Here is a 20,978-nt window from a genome sequence, read left to right as displayed (position 1 = left end):
TTACCAGCCAAAATATCTATTGCCCATATTTACGCCTGCTAGATGAACACAACAATTGATATGTATTCCCAGTGGAATTACAATTACTTCATGCAGAAGCAACTGAAGACTGGGCTCTCTGCTTGTTTCATGTGTTAGAAACTCATTGGCATAAAAGAAATGCTGCAGAAGACACAGACAGGCAATACCAGTATTAGCACTTATGATTAGACCACTAGAACTAATTGCCAGAATAAAAATATTGGTTAAGATACACTTTTTGAAGATGTTTTGTTACTTGTAAAAGCCTTGTGGAGCTGTAGATACACAGACTAAAAATATGCTGCCAGTATTGGTTTATTTTACTCTCTTGCTGCTCTATGTCCAAGACTTCTGGATGAATAATAAGTGACAGACTAAACTTGACACCAGGTGCTTTGAGGTAACTGCTGATCAATTAACTGAGCTGCAGGCACCTGGATCATCAGATGTGATCAAAGTATTTTTCAAAAGAAAAACATGTTCCTGTCATTAAAAAAAAAAAAGAAAATAAGGATTTTTTTGTAGTGACCCTGAGATTTTTGCTCAATGCAGCATAATATTCTAGGTGATGGCTGCCATAAAGATAAAGCGCACCAGAGATGATGAGACTTTTTAAGCTGCTCTGCCTAAATGAAGTCCTAAAAATGCATATATAAAATGTATAGTACAAGTCCTAAATTTCTATCTTTAAATGCCTTGAGGCTAATTTATTTTCTTTTAAACGTTTTTCCTCCAAAAGATAAGAATTCATTACATTTGCAGAATTAAATATAAGTGCAGCTCCTAACAAGAACTGTTTTCTTCACACAATTATGTGAGAGGGAAATGTGTGTTTTATGCACAGGGAAAACAGTAAACCCAGTAAACTTCAAAGTAAAAACAGATGTATCTGAACTGATTTGACAAGCTTATACTAGCATTGTATGCCTAAGAAACACCTATGAGCTGAAACCTAGAACACAAAATCCTATCTGAAAGGAGATTTATTGGATAAAGTTATACCCTGTGGAAAGCAATGAGTTGAAAGAGAATTCTGCCTACTGTGAAGTGCAGAAAAGTGCAGAATTTTGAGACCTAAAATTGCTGAGAACTCCTCCCTCCAAGGCAGAACTTTCAGTGTCAATGAGGACAAATAAGAAAATGGTGTTTGTTGCTATCACATCAATCCACCCACAGAGACATGAACTTGGAAGCCAAGCAAGCCTTGCCAGATCAGATTGTCATTTGTAGCTGTCCCCCAAGAGAAAAGAGTCTGCAAAGCTGAATCAAGGTTGGAGAGGTACTGCAGTGGTACAGACAACGAGCAGATGCTCTACATGAGCACATCTTACAATTCAGAACCTCAGCCCTGATCTGAGTCGTGATTAATTTTTATATCCATTTATGAAGCTACAAGACAAAGGATTTGAGCCTCCATCCATTGTTCACAAATGAACAATCTTTGGAACTCCAGTTTTAAATAAAATTTATGAGTGGGTAGGGTAAAGCTTGTCTTCATACATCAGAAACTGAGTTCAAACTTTCACAAAAAGACATTCTCTAGAGCTGGTCTACCCAAGTTGAACAGTTTAATTGGTTGAAGAGCTGAAAAAAAAAACAAAACCAAAAATTCCCTCTGCTATGGATCTAAAGTACCACTAGGGGATGATAGTCTCATTGACTCAGAGACTTGTACGAAGACCTTGACTGTGCTGCTAAATGCAAGATAAAAAAGCACAAGCCCACTTAAAATGGAAGAGAATAGCAGTTAGTGTCTGTAAACACTAGTGCAACTGGTATTTCATGAGCCTTCAGCTGTACAATAAAGGGCTGAACAATGAGGTAACATTAGAATTGACCTATCTTTAGCACCTCCAAATCAAAAAAGTAAATATAAGTAAAAAAAAAAGTATTATGCATAATTTGGTAGATTTTCTTTGTTTGTTCCATTGGAAAGTTATTAGTTGGTGTTAAACTGGACATACAAAAACTAAAAGATGGGCTACTTTAAAGATTATTCTTAGTGGGGCCAATAAAACTATTCAAGGTATTCTTAGAATGGCCATAGACTAAGTACAGAGAATTAAAATGAAAACAAGTTTATCTCCACTTCATGTAACCTTAGACTTCTTCAAAAGAACTGGGTCCATGATTTTCATTTGAGCATCTGTGATTTTCTTTGAAATTATGAATAATAAAACTGAGCTCTTAAATCAAGACTTAAATCGCAAGCTTCTCTATAGCCATGTGATCAAATTCTGCATTGTTCCATTTCACTGCAAGTCACTTTAAATGCTCTTAATTCTGTCTCAATGCAGTGATGATGTGCAGCGCAACAGGTTTCTTCATCAAATACTCTAAGCAAAATTTTAATTTTAGCAACAGAGATAGTGCAGTAGAGATCAGCAGCAGTACTTGCATGCTTAGGTTATACTTTTTTGGTCAAGTTCTTCACCAGCAAATATATATTTCTTTATAATTAATATAAAACTAATTTTATCTGATCTCCAGGAAAAACACCATCCACTTTAAACAAAAGCTTTAACAGAAAAAGCCTCTACAAGGGGAGCTGTAAGTATTGACAGATTAAACTACACAGAATCAGCGGAGTTACAGCCCTTCACACCAGGCCTGAACCTTTCCAAACCACAGCAGGAGACAAAGGGCAGACAGTCAGCGCTGTGTCTGCTCTTGTCCTCACCAGTGGGGCAGGAGCAGCTGCTACACAGCATTTCAAAGAAGCTGGGACTTTCCTCCAGTGGCACAACCAATCAATTGACACGTGTCACAGAACACATTGCCATGTCAACCCCCTACTCTTCCTATAGTTAAAACAAATAGTGATTGAACTCCTCAGCAGGTAATGGCACTGCAGCAGCTTTTTTCATGCTTATAATAATGGTCACTGCTGCCAGTGTGGTGCTATCTCTGAGACTCTGATTGGATTGGGACTGACTGCCCTAAATGAGGTGCAACCAAAAGTAAAATGTAACATTCAGTTCTAGGGAGAGGATGCTAAAGCCAGCTTTATTTCTGCTCCAGGAGGAAGGGGTTTGCTACACATCCTGCATGCCATGCGTGATGGCAACAGTTCTGTCACCCACCCAGAGCAGCATCAGGAGCCCTTCTACTGCCCTTAAAGAAACTTCTTTTGTAGGCTTCCTAGCAGAATCAATAGATAGAGCAGTACTGCTGAGATCAGTGAAACCAGTCATGAACAAAAAAGCACATGCTCAAGGGTTACAGGATTGGAGACAAAAATACGAGCAGTAAGAAAAATGAAAAACAAAATAGCCAAATGATACATACACAAAGCACCCGAAGCATTCAACTCATAGAGCCTCCAAACTGATTTAATTGCTTTCAAACAACTTTCAGAAGCCTCTGTTTGTACATGTAAAGGGAAAAGACAAGTAAACTAAACTGTTTTCTTAACTCCTGACATAGCACTGACTTACCTGCAGACTGAGTGTTTTCACTGGGGCTCTATTCTGCAGAGCTACTGCATGATCAAGTTTTGAAAGAAAGGAACAAACAGAATGTAAACCCATTGAAATGCAAAGACAGTCAAGCCACTAACAAATTATACACTGTCATGTTTATGATTTTAGTAGTAATTAATTACTAGCTACACACATTGTATTGGCAAAACATTTGGAGGCTATGTGTACTTTCTAAGAGTCTGAGATGCAGCAGAAATACATTCTGTTACCAGCACCTGAAATTCCACTTTTGCTTTATCAATCTCAGAAAAATCTTTCTTTCACTGAAGTCAAGTGTGGAGGATGCAGGACAAAACCCCTAAAGTAGGCTATGTTCTATTGCTCACAGAAGTTCTTAGTATCTCCCAGCAGTTTATTTAGGAAACATGCCCATTTTCAAAATTTCAACACTATTTCTGGCTACAAGACTCAAATTTGGATCCAAAAATCAAACTGGATTCTCATCATAATCAGTAAAACAGGTTGTTCTGTAAACAAAATTAAACCTCTGGGTATTCCTATCCATTGCTATTTCTAAATTATGCCCTCAGGACCACCTCAACTACTGCAATCATCTGCAGTGATCTGTGTGAGTGAGACTTGACTTGTCACTGGATCCTAAAAGTCCATTTTGCCTAGAGCTGATGCTGGCTCTGCTCCAGCAGTGCACATAAAGAAATCTGTTAAACAGATAGAAATAAGTTAAACCTCTCCTGATTGCCAGTCCAGTGTTTCTAACTATACTTCCAACCCTTCTCCTCTCCAAACCTCCTCCAGGCAATAAAAGCACATCACTTAGATTGCTGATTTTTTTCATTAACTTATTTATAATTTATTTTTTCTTTCTGGATGTCCCATGTTTTCTGAATTGTTAGCACATTGTAAAAAAACCATGATGGTCCTTACAGTAGAAGTTACGATTGTGTTGCTTGAAATATTTTCCAAACCACAAAATTGTGTAATAAACTATTCCATTAATAGTGATAACAATGGAAATTAGTTTCTGAGCATTTGCATCTCAAAGCTGAATCCACTGGGGCACCATAGTTTGTGATCCCTGGATGTGAGGGATAATTCATGATTGCATTATGAGCATTTATGATTGCATATGAATGCATCTGATGTCTAAGGGAGTGAAGTCAGAGGGCAGTCTTTCCTTTACATTTACAAGGGCTGTTTATGGAACCTTTTTCACCACATCATAATTTCATTGTAATCTAACAATGAAAAGTGTCAGACTGACAAAGAGACACTCTGAGCTTTTAACACATTAGCGTTTCTTTTAAGATGCAGGCCCAGGATTTCAAAGTGTGGAGCTTCAATTTGTATGCTCAGATCCACATTTAAACTGCTACATGACTGGGCAGATTTTCAGAACAAATCAAGGAAAGATTTGGCACAACAGCACATCTGTGCAACGTTGGCAGATTCAGTTTAAAGTCTGAAAGGGGATTCAGAGCAGCTATGAGCAGTTGCTGTTCACCCTGCCAATCCAGAATAATCAGTCCTACTAAAAAATTTGGATAATCCTAGATCCTTGATGCATACTCCATATTCCATCCAACAGTGAGAAGGAAATAAAAATGGAAAGAAAAGGTGAAAACATGTCAAGAGCATGTTTGGAGGAAAAAATACTCCTGTTTGGACTTCCTTTGAGTATTTCCTTGCTTTACTTTTAAATCACTTTGCCACTGTGGCCTTTCTCTGAGTAGCTCAAAGGGTTAACATGTTAATTAAAGCAAGGTATTCTACTCCTTAAATTATTAATTAAAATAAAAAAATGCAGCTGGTGATTAACAGCACCTCGGTCCCAACAGCAGATTTTAGTCACTTCACCTAAATCAAACATATCATAAAGTTGGCATGAAAATCACATTGTCTGAATCAAACACATCTGGCAACTGACACATGCTTTTACCTATAATGAAAACAACAAACTACCTATTACAAATGCAGATGCACTTTAAATTGTTTGCTGCACTGATGTCTTCTACAGCTCACATTCATAAGCTAAAAATCCTAATGAAGATTAATGATTAAGATCGAGAGGAAAGAAATTGCTTTCTTCCTTTTCCATTGCTGCTCTGAGTACTGATAATGCTACTGTTCTGTTTTGTGCTCAGATGACAAAGAGTAGCTTTTTAATTAAATTGAGCGGGCAACAGTTAAACTTGGCTTCTTGGTGCTGGCTTATGAAGCCTATACTTGGGGTTAGTGATACTTTGTACAATGACTGTTAGGATATCATTAAAGCCCATGAAATCCCAGTGTGGACAAAGGTCCTACACAACTCTTTATTAAGTTTTGATTTTTCAGGAGTCTTGCATGTCAGCAGTCTCACAGCTGGGGTGGAGGGGCTGGATGAATTCAGATCTCCCAAAGGTACAGTGTGTCTGAGAAACAGCTTCACACCCTTCCCTTACCACAGGGAGCACAGCAGAAGCCATCACTATTGACAGAAGGCAGAGAAGAAAACAGAGGGACTCTGAAGAGGCACCTTGATTGCTAGAGCATGTGCTGCATACTCCTGGGAAATCAAAACATGGGGCTCTTCATTAATACTGAAAGCACATACAGCATTCATCAGTTATTATTGATGTCTAAAGTGCATGCTCTACATATGCATATTTCAAAGTCTGCAGGCCTGTTTCTCATAGGACCCAGAGTGAGCACACAGTGTATGGTGCACTTCTCATCTCAAAATGATGTACAGGAAGGCAACCAGGAAGAGAGACCTCACCCTTTGTCCTCTCCTTCCCCTCACCCTGAACACAAGTCTCTCTAAATACTGAACCTCATACTAGAAAGCACCAAAAAAGCACATCAAAAACAACTGGCTGCTCATTATATTGAGATTAATTAGTTTATTGGGCAGCCTAATTATATACCTTGACATATGAGCTTGGAAATTGCATTATTGCCATATGTAAGAAACACAGTATTTAACAACCACCCCATTCTGATTGATGGTTTTCTATTTTCTAGATAGACATGACTATTCATAAATCAATTAAATTAAATCAGTGGCACATTCTCTCAGGCTGGTTTTAATGGTTTAGAAGGCAAACAACTTCAATGTCTGTGATTACATTTCTTTTAAAGCTACAAAGTTTGTCAGTTGTATCAAAACAGCTTTTCTGAGGCAATGCCATTCTCTCCCTCATCTCCAGATGAGTCTGGAAATACTCCTGTATTATACTGTAAAGGAGCACATGTGCAGAAGAAGAGAACATTGCTCAGCAAATCAGATGAGCCCAGGAAATGGAAAGAAAACATGCAACCCTTCTCTTAGCAACACAGTGCTATTCCAGAAAAGTTTTTTATTTCTCTCCAGAAAATATTTTGCAAAGTAAGAACTGAGAGTATAGCCCTCATGGTAATAAACAATGGTATCTTACTTCCCAAGGAAAATAAGTTCCTTTCTCCCCTAAACAACCATGATCTGCATTGATTAAAAATGTTTTGCTGGGTTGTTTTTGTTTTGGTTTGGTTTGTGGATTTGTTTTTACATCATCACGAATAGTTTCTAAATCTCCTTATAAAGATACTCAATTTTTAAAGCCTTTCTTTAAATGGCAAGTTTACAGATCCACTTCATGGCAAGATGGTCGATAAATATTTTAGACTGTATTGGAACAACTTTTTTTTTTTCAGTAGATGAAATATCATCCTATACATCAGTGAAGGTGCTAAGAGTGTCTGGTGTGAGAATGAACGTTCTTCTATCATGGAGACATTTATGAGGGGAGTGGCTATTTCAGATCTGATAGATTTAAATGGAAATGTCAAAGAGAAAAGCATCCAGATTAAAAGTGTTTGCAAGATGTTGGAGTTTAATATCCTGAGGCAGAATAAAAACCCAAACAAGATTAACAATGTAAAAATACTACATTTCAAAAGATCAGACTCAACAAACATCAAGAACTAGAGAAGCAAATCTCTTGGGGTGTTGCTTTAAAGGATAAAGGATACAGAAGGGCTGGCAATTCCTGAAAGATACCATATCAAAGACACAGATACAAACTACCACAACATGAGGAACTATTAAAGAAATTATAAGAAACTGCAAGAGCTTCTGCAAGAGCTCCTCCAGGACCTAGAAAACCAAAATAATTTAAATTTAAAAGAGTTGTGCAGCCATTGGACTAGCTAGCTGTACATACTATAAATGTATGGAAATTGGGCAAATGCATGAGATAAAAAGTATCAAGAAGCAAACATAAATCCTCCTCACAACACAAATAAATTCAGTTTGCATGATTTGTCACTGCAGAAAGCTATTTGCGTCAGCCCTTGACTGAAGTTCCAGTGTCCAGAGCAGGAGATGGGAAAATTACCTTTGCTGTTAGGTGGGTGAGAAAATCTAATGCTGAACAATCACGGCACAAACATCACAGAACCTTTGATCATATGGGAATGTTGGTGAGGAATTGTGCAAGGTGAGGAGACAGGGTTTTTACATGAACAAATGAAGCAGTTCTCAAAATATTTCAAGAGATTAGCAGAGTTGGAAGCCTATGCATGCCCTGTCTGGAGTGACAGTAATTAAAAAAATAGATACAACTTCTCCTTAAAAGTGAGGATAGTGACCTTCACTTTAATCTCATGGTTTTGCAGGAATGAGCTTACTGTGATTAAGTGTTTACTATTAGTAGTTTTGTGAATTCAATTTATTTGTTCTGGCTTCAGGAATGCTCTCAGAGACGCCTTCAGGCAATTTGGAAAGCTATGCAGTAATATTCACTATGTTACCTTCTAACAGAACCTGCATAGCTTTTATAACAGGGCCCACTGTTACACTGATGGCCCTGACCAGAACAGATAAATGATATAAAATACACATTATTTTACAGGGGTTTTGGTTTGGTTTGGTTTGGTTTGCAGGCAGCTGCTTCACTTCGCAATGTCATTAAGATATCTGCCTGAAAATGTGGAAAAAACCCCCCCACTGACCAACCACTTTAATGGTTGAGACACAGAATTATTTCCAAAAGAGAATTCTCTATGGATTTTTTCTTCTTCCTCTGTTTTTGTCTTTAGAGATGATGGATTGAGCTGTTAGGAGTTGTCTGAAGCTTTAAGGCCCTTTCTGTTTGATTTGCTATAGTAATAATTATTTTGCTTTTTTAATATCCTGCTATATTAGATGCTATTATCAGTTCATATAGGACATTAAATCAGCTTCTTTAGAGAAAAAAAAATAGAAATCTAAGTATCCTATTGAGCAAAAATCTTCTATTACTGTGTTACGTATTGTTTATCCCTTAGGAGTAACACAGAAAATACAACCTGACAAAATAAGTCATAGGTGCTATCCATGTAATAAAAAGAAACCTCATCCTACAACAAGGAAGGTGAAGTCAGGGGCCAGAGGGATTGAATGCATGCAGAAAGCAAACAGCTCCTCTGTGGACAGCAGGGGAATAACCTATATTAATGTGAGACAATCTGACCCAAAAGGTGACTCTGTCCGAGCCAAGGAGTACCAAATATCAGATTAAACCAATCCTTGTACATTTTGATGGGCTGTCCTGAGGGCTGCTACGCTTGTGAAATTTTTCTCCTTTCAAAGCAAAAGAAAAAAATAATAAAGATTTTATTACCTGCACAGATGGTAGATTTTGCTAATGTTATATCCAAACCATTTTCTTCTCTAAACTGTGCATGCATCTGAATTTTAATGCTTCAACCCACCTCAGCCACAGAACTTCTCAGTAACCAGAACAAATGAAGAGATGCTATGATATAGGTCTCTAAAAAGTCAAGCTGGAGAGGTGTGGAATCACAAATCTCTTGCTTTGCCATTGATCTCCAATCTAAACCACATTTTTTAATGGCAACTGGATAGATGGAATGCAAGCTTGATTTTCAGCTGTGCATTCTCATTTTTCTCAGAAAAATGTCCCTGGGAAATATTTGCACTTAGATGCTTGCCTGCTTGTTCAATTAGAGGAGTAATTAGGATCCATTTTAAACCACGTTTGAGTGGCATATGCCAGCATTCAGAAAGCTTTTCAAAAGGCTCCAGACTCTGTGGCTTTCCAGGCAGCACCCACTGGGCAGCACCATCAATAGGAGTGAAAAGACAAACAATGGGAGCTGGAGCACTGGCAGCAGCCCAGAGCCTTGTCCTAAACAGAGCCTGAAGGCAAATGCTGGCAAGCTCTGCCCCTGAGCACTGCTGCTCAGAGCTTTTCCCAGGAAATTTCACCCCTGTGCTCCAGAGAGGGAATGCTCTGGAAAGGAAAAAAAGTTTTTTGAGTTCTTGCATCTTTCTTATAGTCTTTCTTAGCCTTTATTTTTATGGAAGGACTTAATCTAGTTATTTAATGATTGAAGCTTTTCCTCACAGGCCTTTAATGATAATCACAGTAATTATTTTTTATCATGCTTATTCCTACATGCCTCCTGCCAACATGCCTGAGGTGCTGCACAGACACTGCAAAACACAGTACAAATTAAACATAACAAAAGAAAATCCAATGAAATATTTAAAAAGACACATCTGATATTAACAAGAGAAAGGCTGTTTTCAAACATGAGGAATTTCAAGACAAAATTGCTGTGAATACTGAGGGATTCTGGTGAGGTTCTTGCCACCAACCCTATCAAATCCACTTAACTACAGTGGATGAAATGTTTGTTCATTTCCCTCTGGCTGGCATATTCCAAGTACTTTTCTCATTTTATTATAAAATATTTTGAGATTGTTTCTGCTTTGTATGCAACCCAGAAAATATATCTTTTTTTGATACTTGCAGTGCTACTATAATATGGCCATCATCTTTAAAACAGCTAAACTGACAATATGCCATTTAAGAAAATATTACTACTGTGTTATACAGAAAGAGAAACAAGACAGAGAGGAAGCTAAACTTGCCAAGATCAAACAGAGCTTGTGGTAGAAAAAGAATTTGCACCCAACTCTTCCAAGTGCTGCCCTATCACCCCAAATAAGCTGCTTTAAATCTTCAGCTGTCATCAAAACACAAGAAATAGGGGAATTAAAATACAAAAAAGTAAATCTGAAATCATGAAACAGCAGCTGAGATCTTAAAGCAGATAAATTATGCATTTGTATGCAGTTCATGAATGCATATAGTATGGATGCCTCTCAAGGCATCCATAGCATGTACAAATTTAAAGATCAATTTGATAAAAAATTTAAACTCTTTTGCATTTGAAAATAGAGTACCTTTTTCATGTCCTATTTTTTTTGCATGATTCTTAGCCTCTTGTCAGACAAGCTCTCCTAAACCTGAATTTCAGAATATCTGTGCAGCTATTGAACTGCATGTAGTCTGCTTGTTAACAAGAAATGAAGCTGGAATGTAAGTCACTGCTAATTAAACTCATAATTACAAATGGAAGGTCAGACAGCAGATCCAAGAGCTGTTTGAAAATGTAATAAGACAAAAGAAAGAACAAACTCGCATGTAATAATTCTGCCTTACTTGGTAGACTGACCCATTAGAAGATTCCTCAGCTGCACACAGTACTGCAGGCAAATATTAGAATAGTAAATGCAAATCACTTGGGTTTAAACTTAAACAAGTTTGTCAAGGATTAGCACAGGTTCTAAACATTGCCTAGATTTCTTATTAAAAACAAAAATTGAGAATTGATTATTTATAAAGTTAGAATGTGGATCAGATTTTCCTAACCTGAGCGCCAAAATAGTTGCGATCAGTAGTTGCCTTCCCTTTTTCATATTGAACTAGAAAACATCTCTCTCCTTGCCCCTAAGGGGTCAGGAAATCTGCTTGATGTGTCACTGCCCTGCCTATGGATGTCCATACACACAGAAATCCCGAGATAACCATGACATTGCCTTTGTTCCCTGGCTGGGAGGTGGGACACAAAGAAGATGAGAAGTGCAGGAGGCAATTTAGACAAAGGGATTGAGAAGCAGCATTAAAAGAGCAATGGGGAGCAGAAGCACCAACCACTAGCAACTGAAAAATTGAGAGCAGCCAAGGGAGGTACACCAAATTTCTTGTCAGCTTTGAGCTCCTGAGGGGATAGAGGTTGTCATGTGGGTCTCAAACTCCATGTTTGGACCCACCCCACGACCACATGACAGCAGGATGAATGATGGGCACACAGGACACATGAGGAGCAAGGAAGCATGTGCTGTCACTCCAGACCAGAAAGGCAGTGTTTCTTCTTGTTAGCACACTTGAGATGAAGCCCTTGACATTCTGAGAAAACCCAAGAAGAAGAATAGTTTTTCTTTCTAAGTTAAGCACGTCTCTTACTTGGGATCTAGACACCTGGACAAAAAAATCCTGTTTGGGATTTACAAAGTAACTGTCAGGAAACAAATACAGGTGGCAGATCAAAGCTGCTTTCTGCCATTCCTCCTACATTGGATATTTCACCTTTCTGTGAGCCACAGGAAGCCTCTGAAACTCACAGCAGGGTGGAATAGCCTTGTGAGACTTGACAATGCCAGATATAAAAACCAAAAAACAGTAGTCCCTTATCAGCAGGCTTTCATCTGACACGATAACTCTAAAAGTCTGCCTTCCAACAGTTCAACTTTGCTTCAGTGAACGTCTCACCAAGCCCCTTCTAATAAATATTGTTTATGATTTCTATGACACACTTGTTTTGCAGTGAAATTGTGGAGGCAGTGATCACTGGGTTGATTGACACCTAGTTATTCAATCAAACATACTTCTATTTCACTAGTCACAGACCACACATGCCAAATTTGATAATGAAACAATTTCCATTAGGCATTTTAGAGAGGGCTTGGGAAGAAAAATCAGTCTTGTAAAGAAAATCTTAACTATGCTGCAGCTACTGCAGCATCATAATACTTATTTCTCTCCTGCTGACAATTTGGAGGCAGCAGCACTGAACAACAGAGGACTTCTCTATGGAGGGAGAGATAACAGCAGACATTTACTGAAAGGATGGGGGCTGTTTTCTCTTAACAATGGAAGTGTACACAGATAGATTTGGTAGTTCTCAGCTGGTGAGCAAATATTCAGCTCTAGCTCATTGTGGCTGTTTGGATGGGAAAAATTGATTTCACATAAGTATTCCTTTCTGGGTTCATGAAAGACAGAATGCAGGCAAGCTGAGTGGCAGAGTTAGGCAAAAACATTCACTGCACATCATATGATGTGAAGCCAGCTAGAATGGGGAGCTGAGGCCCAAGGCCACGATTAATTCATGAAAGGCAGTAATTTACTTTCTCAGAAAAAAAAAAACTTGTTCTAAATCTGACAAATTATTTTATAAGCTGTTTTGCCTAAAGAATGGGGACATGAAAATCATAGCTCAGAGATGGATGAAGGTTCAACAGAAGCTTCCAGAAAAACTATTTCTTTACCCCACCTCCTCGGCCAAGGCACTTCAGGAATGATTTGGGAACCTAAACCACAGCATCCAGGACCACTTTTAACATCAGGCAATATGAAGTATCCACACTGGGGCTGACAACACCCACTAGAGATCCCTGCCCCTACAGCCAAGTAGGTGGAACACCGGCAGTGAAGCTTCTGGAAACTTCAATTTCTTTTGGCATTTACGTTCTGGCACCTGAAATACACTGCTGATGTTTTCTTACTTCTACATCCTCAGCTTGTATTAGGGGATGTGATAAAGGGACCTGGCAGCTACCATTCAGTACAGAAAGGCATTTAATTACTATTCTCCAGCTGCCATCTCTAGCAGTAGAAGGGTGCCTGAGTTCAATACTTGTGAAACAATTCTGAGCAGGTCCTTTACCCAAAAAACTTATCTCCTCAAGGTTCTTAGCAATGTCCTTTCATTTTAATAAGAAGGGGATTTAAAATCCCTTGTAAATGTTGTAACAGCTCATAGTCAAAGGCCTCCTCTAAAAATCCATAGTTCTGCTCTTAAACCTCTTTTTTTGCAGAGATTCCTCATGTAATTACACTTCAACTTTTGTCCTCCTCTGAACTTTGCTGAGTTTTGGAAAGTACTGATTAGACCAAACAGAAAATTTCTTCTGCAGTGAAAGAAATAGAACCTTCAGACATTTTTAAGAATATCATTAGGCAAGCTTACTGGATACCTATTTGTGTCTTGCTTTTCAAGAGCAATTTATTCACTGAGCTTAACCTTCTTTCCAGTACATCCAGTCATCATACGTGGATAGTTTTATTCTACATAGTTTCTCACGGTATTTCTAGAAATTATTTGGAGTACTTATTTGTGTTACTGTTAAGATCCATTTATTGTGGCCAAACTAACAGAAAGTGAATTTAAACCTAAGCCTATTAAGGTTTTGGCCTGGTATAATGATGATGATGTTGATGATTATGATATATCCACACAAAGCATTACATTATCTGCAAATGAACATTGGCAAGCTAAAAATTGGAAATTCTGTTGAACTCATATTAAGAAGAAATGGACCTATGTTCTTCTGTGCAGAAACCACAAGTGCCAGCCTCACCTCAGTGACAATTCTTCTGTTTCAGGAAGAGAACACAAACATTCAGTGTCTGTCTTCCCAATGCAATCCCAAATAAGAGTAGCAGCATAAATGTGCCACCCTCTAACACCTGAAATCCTTGGCTCAGCACTTTCTAGAAGAGCCTGTGCTGCACTGCTACTGCTCCACTCCATCACTACTGCATCAAACATGAGATATAAGGCTCTAACCTTGTCAGCACTGAGTGTGAAATTTTAATGGCCCTCTCAGTACTTCACACCAGTGTAAGGGTGGAAATTTTGTCCACATTTTGTGAGAAAAAAATTGAAAAGCTTTGACCTTTAAATTTGCAGAAAAAAACCCCAAGTTACACACACACACAAATTGCAACCAAACAACCAGCAGGACATGAGAGACCTCTCTTCTGGAAAAATACAGAACTAAAGTGCCATTGTCCCCTCCATCAGAACTGCTTGAGGGCTGTTGGAGTGAAGATGAAGAGGGGGAGAGGAGAGAAAAACAGCCACTGCAAATAAGCAGAGTATTTTATTAGAGAGTTATCTCCTTCTTGCAAGAATGAGCACTGGAATAGATAATACCTTCCTGTGAAATCCAGGTTTCCACCTTCATGTTAAGAAGAGGCTCTTACCTTATGGGATTATCCATCCTTGATACTGTGAGAAATGCTGCTAAATTTGCTGTGTAGGAAGAGCACACAATAAGGGTGAAGAGCCACCAGCTTCCCATGACAATGCGCATCGCCACAGAATTGACAGTGGACTCACCCCCTACAAATAAACAGAGAAATGAGGGTCTCTCAGCAGCTTCCATTTGCAATCACCCTCTGTGTGCCCACGTATGTTGAACTTTCTTGAGTTCCTCTCTGCTTCCTCTCCAGTCTGCCCTTTCATGGTGGGAAAAGCACTGCTTCTGTTAAGGCTGATAATTCACAAGTATTTTTTCCAGTCTACCTCTTGCCTGAGACAGTGTTCTAGAAAATCATCTTTCAAAATATTTCCCTTGAGAATTATTGAGGATCAAATCTAAAGAACATGAAAAATGTTCTAAATAAAGTTGAATGGTGAAGCACAACTTATATGCAGGAATTAAATCATTACAGTGTTCAGATTACAGTAATATTCTGTTTTCAACTACCCTTTCAGAAATGCAACAAAACCCCCACAGAACTTCCTAATGGTTTGTGTGCTATCTTTGCTGTATTTAAATCTGCAAAGACTGAAGCATTAGTGTCGTTACTTGTTACCCTTTACAAGATTTCAAATCATAAGATTTCTTTCTAGCAGTCTTCAAGTACAGTTATGCTTGAGTATCATTGGAGACTAAACCTCACCATAGAGCTGGTTCTACTTACTTCAGCATATGTTTGTGCTGATTATATTTTACTGCACTTAAACCCATCAAGGCTGTCACCTTAATGAGGTGAGGGACCAAGTTTCATAGCAATAGGATGGATTTTCCAGCTGAAGCTTTAGAAGCTTGCAACCACAATGAAAAAAATGTAGAAAAAAGGTAACTTTACCCATATTTCAGCATTCAATAACATCTGCCTTCCAAGAATACAACAAACATTCCAGATATGGCATAAAAACTGTGTGGGCAGATTTTGTAAACAATTAGTTACGAAATGACTTTTTTAATGGCAGCAGTCCTACTGAATTCAGTAGGATTTGTGCTATGCCTAGACATTCCTGAGTGTAAAGTTACACACTCAGTTCAATGAGCCAAGAGATGAACTATCTCACGCGAGTTCAAAAACATATGTTTTTGAACAAAAATGTATTTCTAAGTCATACAAAATGTATTTCAAAGTCAAAATAAAATGTATTTTTAAGTCATACATTTTTTCATCAAAATGCCCTTTTTTCATCAAAATGCACTTCACTGCTCCAGTGGATACAGTAGGTTGCACAAGCTGACACATTTCTATTTCTATTTATACATTAAACAATTAAAAAGGTGCTAGTTTCAGGGCTGAAGAAGTGTTGCAATTCTGCACCAAGCAGCTCTGTAGTTTACTTCCAGTGTAACAATTTTCCCAAAGAGGAAAACCCTGTTAGTGGTTTTTCTAGACTTACTGAGAGACAGAAAAGGCACAAAAAAAGACATAAAGCCCCAAACTTGTCTACCTTTCCCTCTTTTGCTCATCTGGGCTAATAAAACATAATACCTGCCCATTCTGTTGACCTTACTGTGGGCAGGGCTGAGCCGCCCGTGGCTGCTGGTGAGTACCTTGCTGCACGAAGGCTCCGTACACGACCCAGATGGCGCTGTGCAGGGTGGAGGACACGGAGGGGCTGGGCTGCGCCGCGCCCTGCGCCCGCACCGCCTGGATGCGGTGCAGCACGAAGATCAGCACGCCCACGATGGGGATGGCCGCCGCAATGCAGGCCCACACCGCGAAGTCGAAAGGAGCGAAGAGGGAGAAGATGTTGATCTTCTCCTCGGGCTTCTTGATTAAGATGCCCACGGAATAGTCCATGTAGCGCTTGCTGAAGTCCACCACGCTCTCCCGCTCGGGTGTTATGGTGATGGCCGAGATGGCCAGGTCTGCTCTCTGCAAGACAAACGCAGCACGTCACATCGCTCCCTGCCACCTGGAGTTTGGTTGGCAGGAGCCTTAAGGAGAAGCTTTCTAAGAGCCAAGTGACTCCATGCTCCTCCTTCTATAACTTAAAACATTTAGATGCACTCATATAAACTCTCTAAAAATAAAAACAGAACCACTTTCACCATTTAAACATTAGTTAATTGCACTGTCCCAAAGAAGAGTAATGAAACATAACCGTCAAGGTTCTCTTGAACGAGAAGCATGATCCTGACTCCTCTCTGGAGGAAGGGTAGCTTATTTAACCTTTATCCCTCATTTGTTTCCCAAAGAAGGCCTAAAACTCCAAACCATACTAACCCAGAGCAATGTAAGCAATAAAGAAAGAAACACCATTTATTTAGCTTGTGTATTTGTTAGCAGGGTAGGAAGAGCTAATGTTTGTTTTTCTCCCTGTAGAATTGCCAACTTTCCATATTCATGAAGAGATTTCATAGGACAACTGGAGAGAAGATTTTGTTTGTTTTTTAAAATGAATAAAGTGTTGGAAAAAGCTCATAACAGGAAAAATGCATAAAGGCAACTTTGCTCCTGAAACTGCGTTGGCTTCAATATTTAAAACAAGCTGGTTTTGCATGCAGGTAATCCTTAAAGAGTATGCACACTTGATGAAGGGTAAGATAGGAGTTAATAAATAAGATTCCCAAAGCTTCTGAAGAGCTTCAATTAGATTCTCAATATTTTCTGTCATAATAAAAAGAGGTCTCTTCAAAACAAAAAAAACCCAACAATATACATTCAGTTTTCTATCTCTAATTGTGTCGGGAAAGTAAAGCAAATATTAGATGAGGGAGGTTTGCTTTGAAACCCTTTGGAGTCTGTGGAACAAATGGTAGCAGAAATACCATTTAAAAATAGCATAATAGATATTTTATTGCTTCAAAGAAAGCAATTTCCAAAGAAATTTAACAGGAGTTCTTACCTTATTTTTAAATCCATTAAATTCAAACAATTTATGTCAATGCAAAATAAGTTGAAAATTCTTTATGCTCCCTAGCACCAACCAAGAACATCCCATTATCACACACATGTTTGCAATAGCTTTAATTGCTTCTATTTCTTCCTAAACATCTCCTTACAGATACTGAGCCACCTATTTACAAGATAATGAGAAAGCTTTCACTTTCAGCAATAACCTCCACTGAAGAAGAGTAACCTTTTCTACAAAAAGCAGCAACATGGAATATTAATTCCTTTGATTCTTCTTCTTGATTAACGCTTGTCCCACACGAGGTTGCAAGAACATGAACAAAATACACTCATTTCATTCTCAGGAAGATTCCAACCTACAAATTCTACCCATACACTTAAATGGATTTCAATTAACTTACTCCTAGATTTGCAATACTGTAATTAAGAAATTTGGTCCTGTCAGTTTTAAATGACTGAATAATCTTGAGACCAGTTTAAATTCTGATCCTCTGTTACTGAGGCTACTTTTCCTGTTTGGGAGTCAAACTCATTGTCATTGCTCATTGGTCTTTATTAAACATATCATCACAAAATGACAGAAAGTCCCATTTACAAACAACTTTCAAAGACAAAATGACACAAAATAAAACACTAGTAGTTAATATTTTAAGGAGAATACCTTACTTTTTCCTCTATTTTCTATAGTCACTCCCTCACACACACCAACATGACCTCTATTCTTATAGCAATGTAAACACAGATTTACACCAATAGAATCTATGTTGAGAGCAGCTGGAAGCAAATAAAACAAGAGACTCTCTAGTTCCTATCCTGCATACAGAGTCTTAAATTGTAGTTTATGTCACACTCAAACCATCCATAGCTCAGAAGCATTCTGCACTGCTGCCTTCATCCTAATTAATTCTCCTGCAATTTTTTTTAAATGCAGCTTCTTCTCTGTGTACCTTGTTAATGAGTTCTCCAATCATGCCATTCCAGGAGCTGTTTTGGAGCTGGTGTCCATACTTGCCATCAGGAGCTTGATATATCTCATACTTGAATCCCAGATTCTTGGCCAGTGCATCCAGGACATCGATGGAAAATCCTTTATATCGTTTTGGCTGCCCAAGGATGTTCTCTGCCACCATCACAAAAGGTTCTTCCTGAGAACAAAACAGCATCTTAACTGACACTTGAAACAAGATTTTTAGTTTACTTCTCTGAATGAAAGGGTGTTATCTGAGTTAATTCTGGACAACTTGGCACAGATTTTGAGACACCCATAACTTTCTGAAGCAAAAATTGGGATACTGTGAAGATTCCCAACCAGACACCACTGCCTCAGCACTTGAGTCCTATCCATAGCCTTGGTTTCTCCATAGCTCATGAGAAGAAGCAGAGACTCCAGAATAAATTCAACCCCAGATTCAGAAAGCCATCTTTTATATACAAGGCCTCATCTTTTATCCAGGACACATAATAAAACACAAACTAAAACCGCTGCAATTTTGTGAAAATTTAACATTTTGAGAACTCAAAGAATAACCTTCATGGGTACTGGTTTCTGGAGTATTTTAATTTAAGAAGTCTGTTTTGGGACCAAGGAAATGCAGCATTTTGTAACACGGTTTCTGCTGGTGTCCTGCTCTCCTGCAGATCCCAGGGATTTTGTTGGCACAGCCACTGCAGCTGGCTGCCTTGGTAGCCCGGCACTGTCACAGAAGGGATCTGCTCACCTCTCACACCAACTACAGCATAAATTGAGGAAAGCAAATTGGGGGCTGCAGGGAGTGCCTTCATGTACATATGTACTCTGAGGTACTGCCTATTTCTACCACATTTCAGAAAAAGCGAATTGAAAACAACAAAAAAAGCCATCATATCCTGCAATCTGTAGACTACAATATCTTAGCCAGGAATGCATTCAAGCCCTAATTTGCCCCTAATGTAGCACTTGGCCGACAGGAGCTCTCTACCACTCCAGAGTTTAACAGACAGTAGTCCCAAAAGCATAATGATTTTTTTGGAAAGATGACACCTTTCTAAAAGATATAGTTTATCTCAATGGGAATTTATGAGCTTGATGCAGGAAACACTTGATTAAATTTTACAGCCTGCAGCGTACAAGAGCCAAGATTAGATTATCATAATTGGCCCATCTGATCTTAAAATCCATGAAATGCTGAAAACTGCTTATCCAAGCTCAAGGATGGTATCTGGAATGTACCAGTGTGCACTCAGGCCGTATGCTGGTTCTACGCCTGACAGGAATTACAATGCAGAAAAACAGCATAAGCAAACAAACAAATGCTCTATATCACTGACAGTGCACAGCTTCACATAAAATAATAAAGGGCCATCATCTATCTTCCTTGTTATGTAACAGATCATCCAGAAATACAGAACTGAAAATGATAGGGGAAAACACTGCGGGAAGTGCCCAAAATATTCAGTCAGATCCTTTTTATTTTGAGCATTTTGTTTGCTGAGCTCAGAAAGGATCATACCAAGACAGTCACCACTTTGAGCGTCACTCCCTGCAGGTCGTTGCCCAGCCGCCGCTCTTGGAGGCTGCCGTTCAGGCCTTTCTCAGAGTCCCACGTCGCCAGCTGGAACAGAAAGCACCAAGAGTCTGAGGCACTGCCAGGCAGGCATCCTTCAGCATTTACAAACTGTTCAACAGCAGCTTGACCAAATCCACAACTGATAGGGGGAGGCTGAGAGGTCTGTGCCTTTCTCAATCAGAATGAGTGTGATTCAGAGGACAGACATCAACACGTGCCTTGCCTGAATGTATGTTCATTGATGGGTGCAATATAAATGCTCTATTATCTGTAGTATTTATCATATCATTTCTCTTAGTTCACTCTGACATTACATTTCTCCTCAGTAAGTTTACATGGTCTGAGGGTCCTCAGGATTACCTGTGGTTGCACTGTCCCAGATTTCCCTCTCTGCTCAGATCCCTATTTTCTAATATCCTATGTTTATCAAAGACCAACCCAACCTTTTTTTCCATAGTGTTTTAGCTCACCTACAGTCGTAAATTCTTGACACAGGTTCTACGGTGTCAAACTGTCTGAACTCACATTTTCTTCAGCTCCTGTCTCAAGTCCTGTTTTCTCTGTTCTGGTCCTACTTCTACCTGATCTCTAAAACAATTACAGCCTCTGGAGCTCCCAGGCTCCTGGTGAACAAGTATCTCATATCTACCAGATGAACCATATGCATGTTTTCAGGATATCTCCCTGGAACATTACATCTAAATATTTTATTTTTCAATTAAATGTATCATTTTAAAAATTAATTTTAATGCATTTTCTGAAGAGAAATACAGTCCAATTCAATAGAACAGATTCAATAGAAAAGTCAATTTTTAGTGACCTTTGGATTATTCAAACTAAATATGCTCCTGAGCAGCAGCAGCAGTCAGACTCCTTTTGCCTTCAAACAGAATCCACAGTGTCATTTTGTTCAAAAGAGACATAAATAGTATCAAGTAGATACTGTTTTCTTTTTTTTTTTTCTAGCTGTACTCTTAAAC

The 20,978-nt window shown here is 38.7% G+C and overlaps 1 protein-coding gene across 1 annotated transcript in view; it reads right to left on the bottom strand.

Moving 5' to 3' along the window:
* GRID1 (glutamate ionotropic receptor delta type subunit 1) overlaps window positions 1–20,978 on the bottom strand; it is a 480,002-nt gene that overhangs the window by 30,105 nt on the left and 428,919 nt on the right. Inside the window, exons 9-12 of the mRNA XM_059477042.1 lie at window positions 19,942–20,043; window positions 18,400–18,597; window positions 16,147–16,471; window positions 14,546–14,684 (exon numbers count right to left, since the gene is read on the bottom strand). Coding sequence (XP_059333025.1) covers window positions 14,546–14,684; window positions 16,147–16,471; window positions 18,400–18,597; window positions 19,942–20,043 — 764 coding nt within the window. The remainder of the gene's footprint in view (window positions 1–14,545; window positions 14,685–16,146; window positions 16,472–18,399; window positions 18,598–19,941; window positions 20,044–20,978) is intronic.

Source organism: Ammospiza nelsoni, chromosome 8 (assembly GCF_027579445.1).
Source record: "Ammospiza nelsoni isolate bAmmNel1 chromosome 8, bAmmNel1.pri, whole genome shotgun sequence".
Taxonomy (NCBI): domain Eukaryota; kingdom Metazoa; phylum Chordata; class Aves; order Passeriformes; family Passerellidae; genus Ammospiza; species Ammospiza nelsoni.
This window is presented reverse-complemented; position numbering and strand designations above follow the sequence as displayed.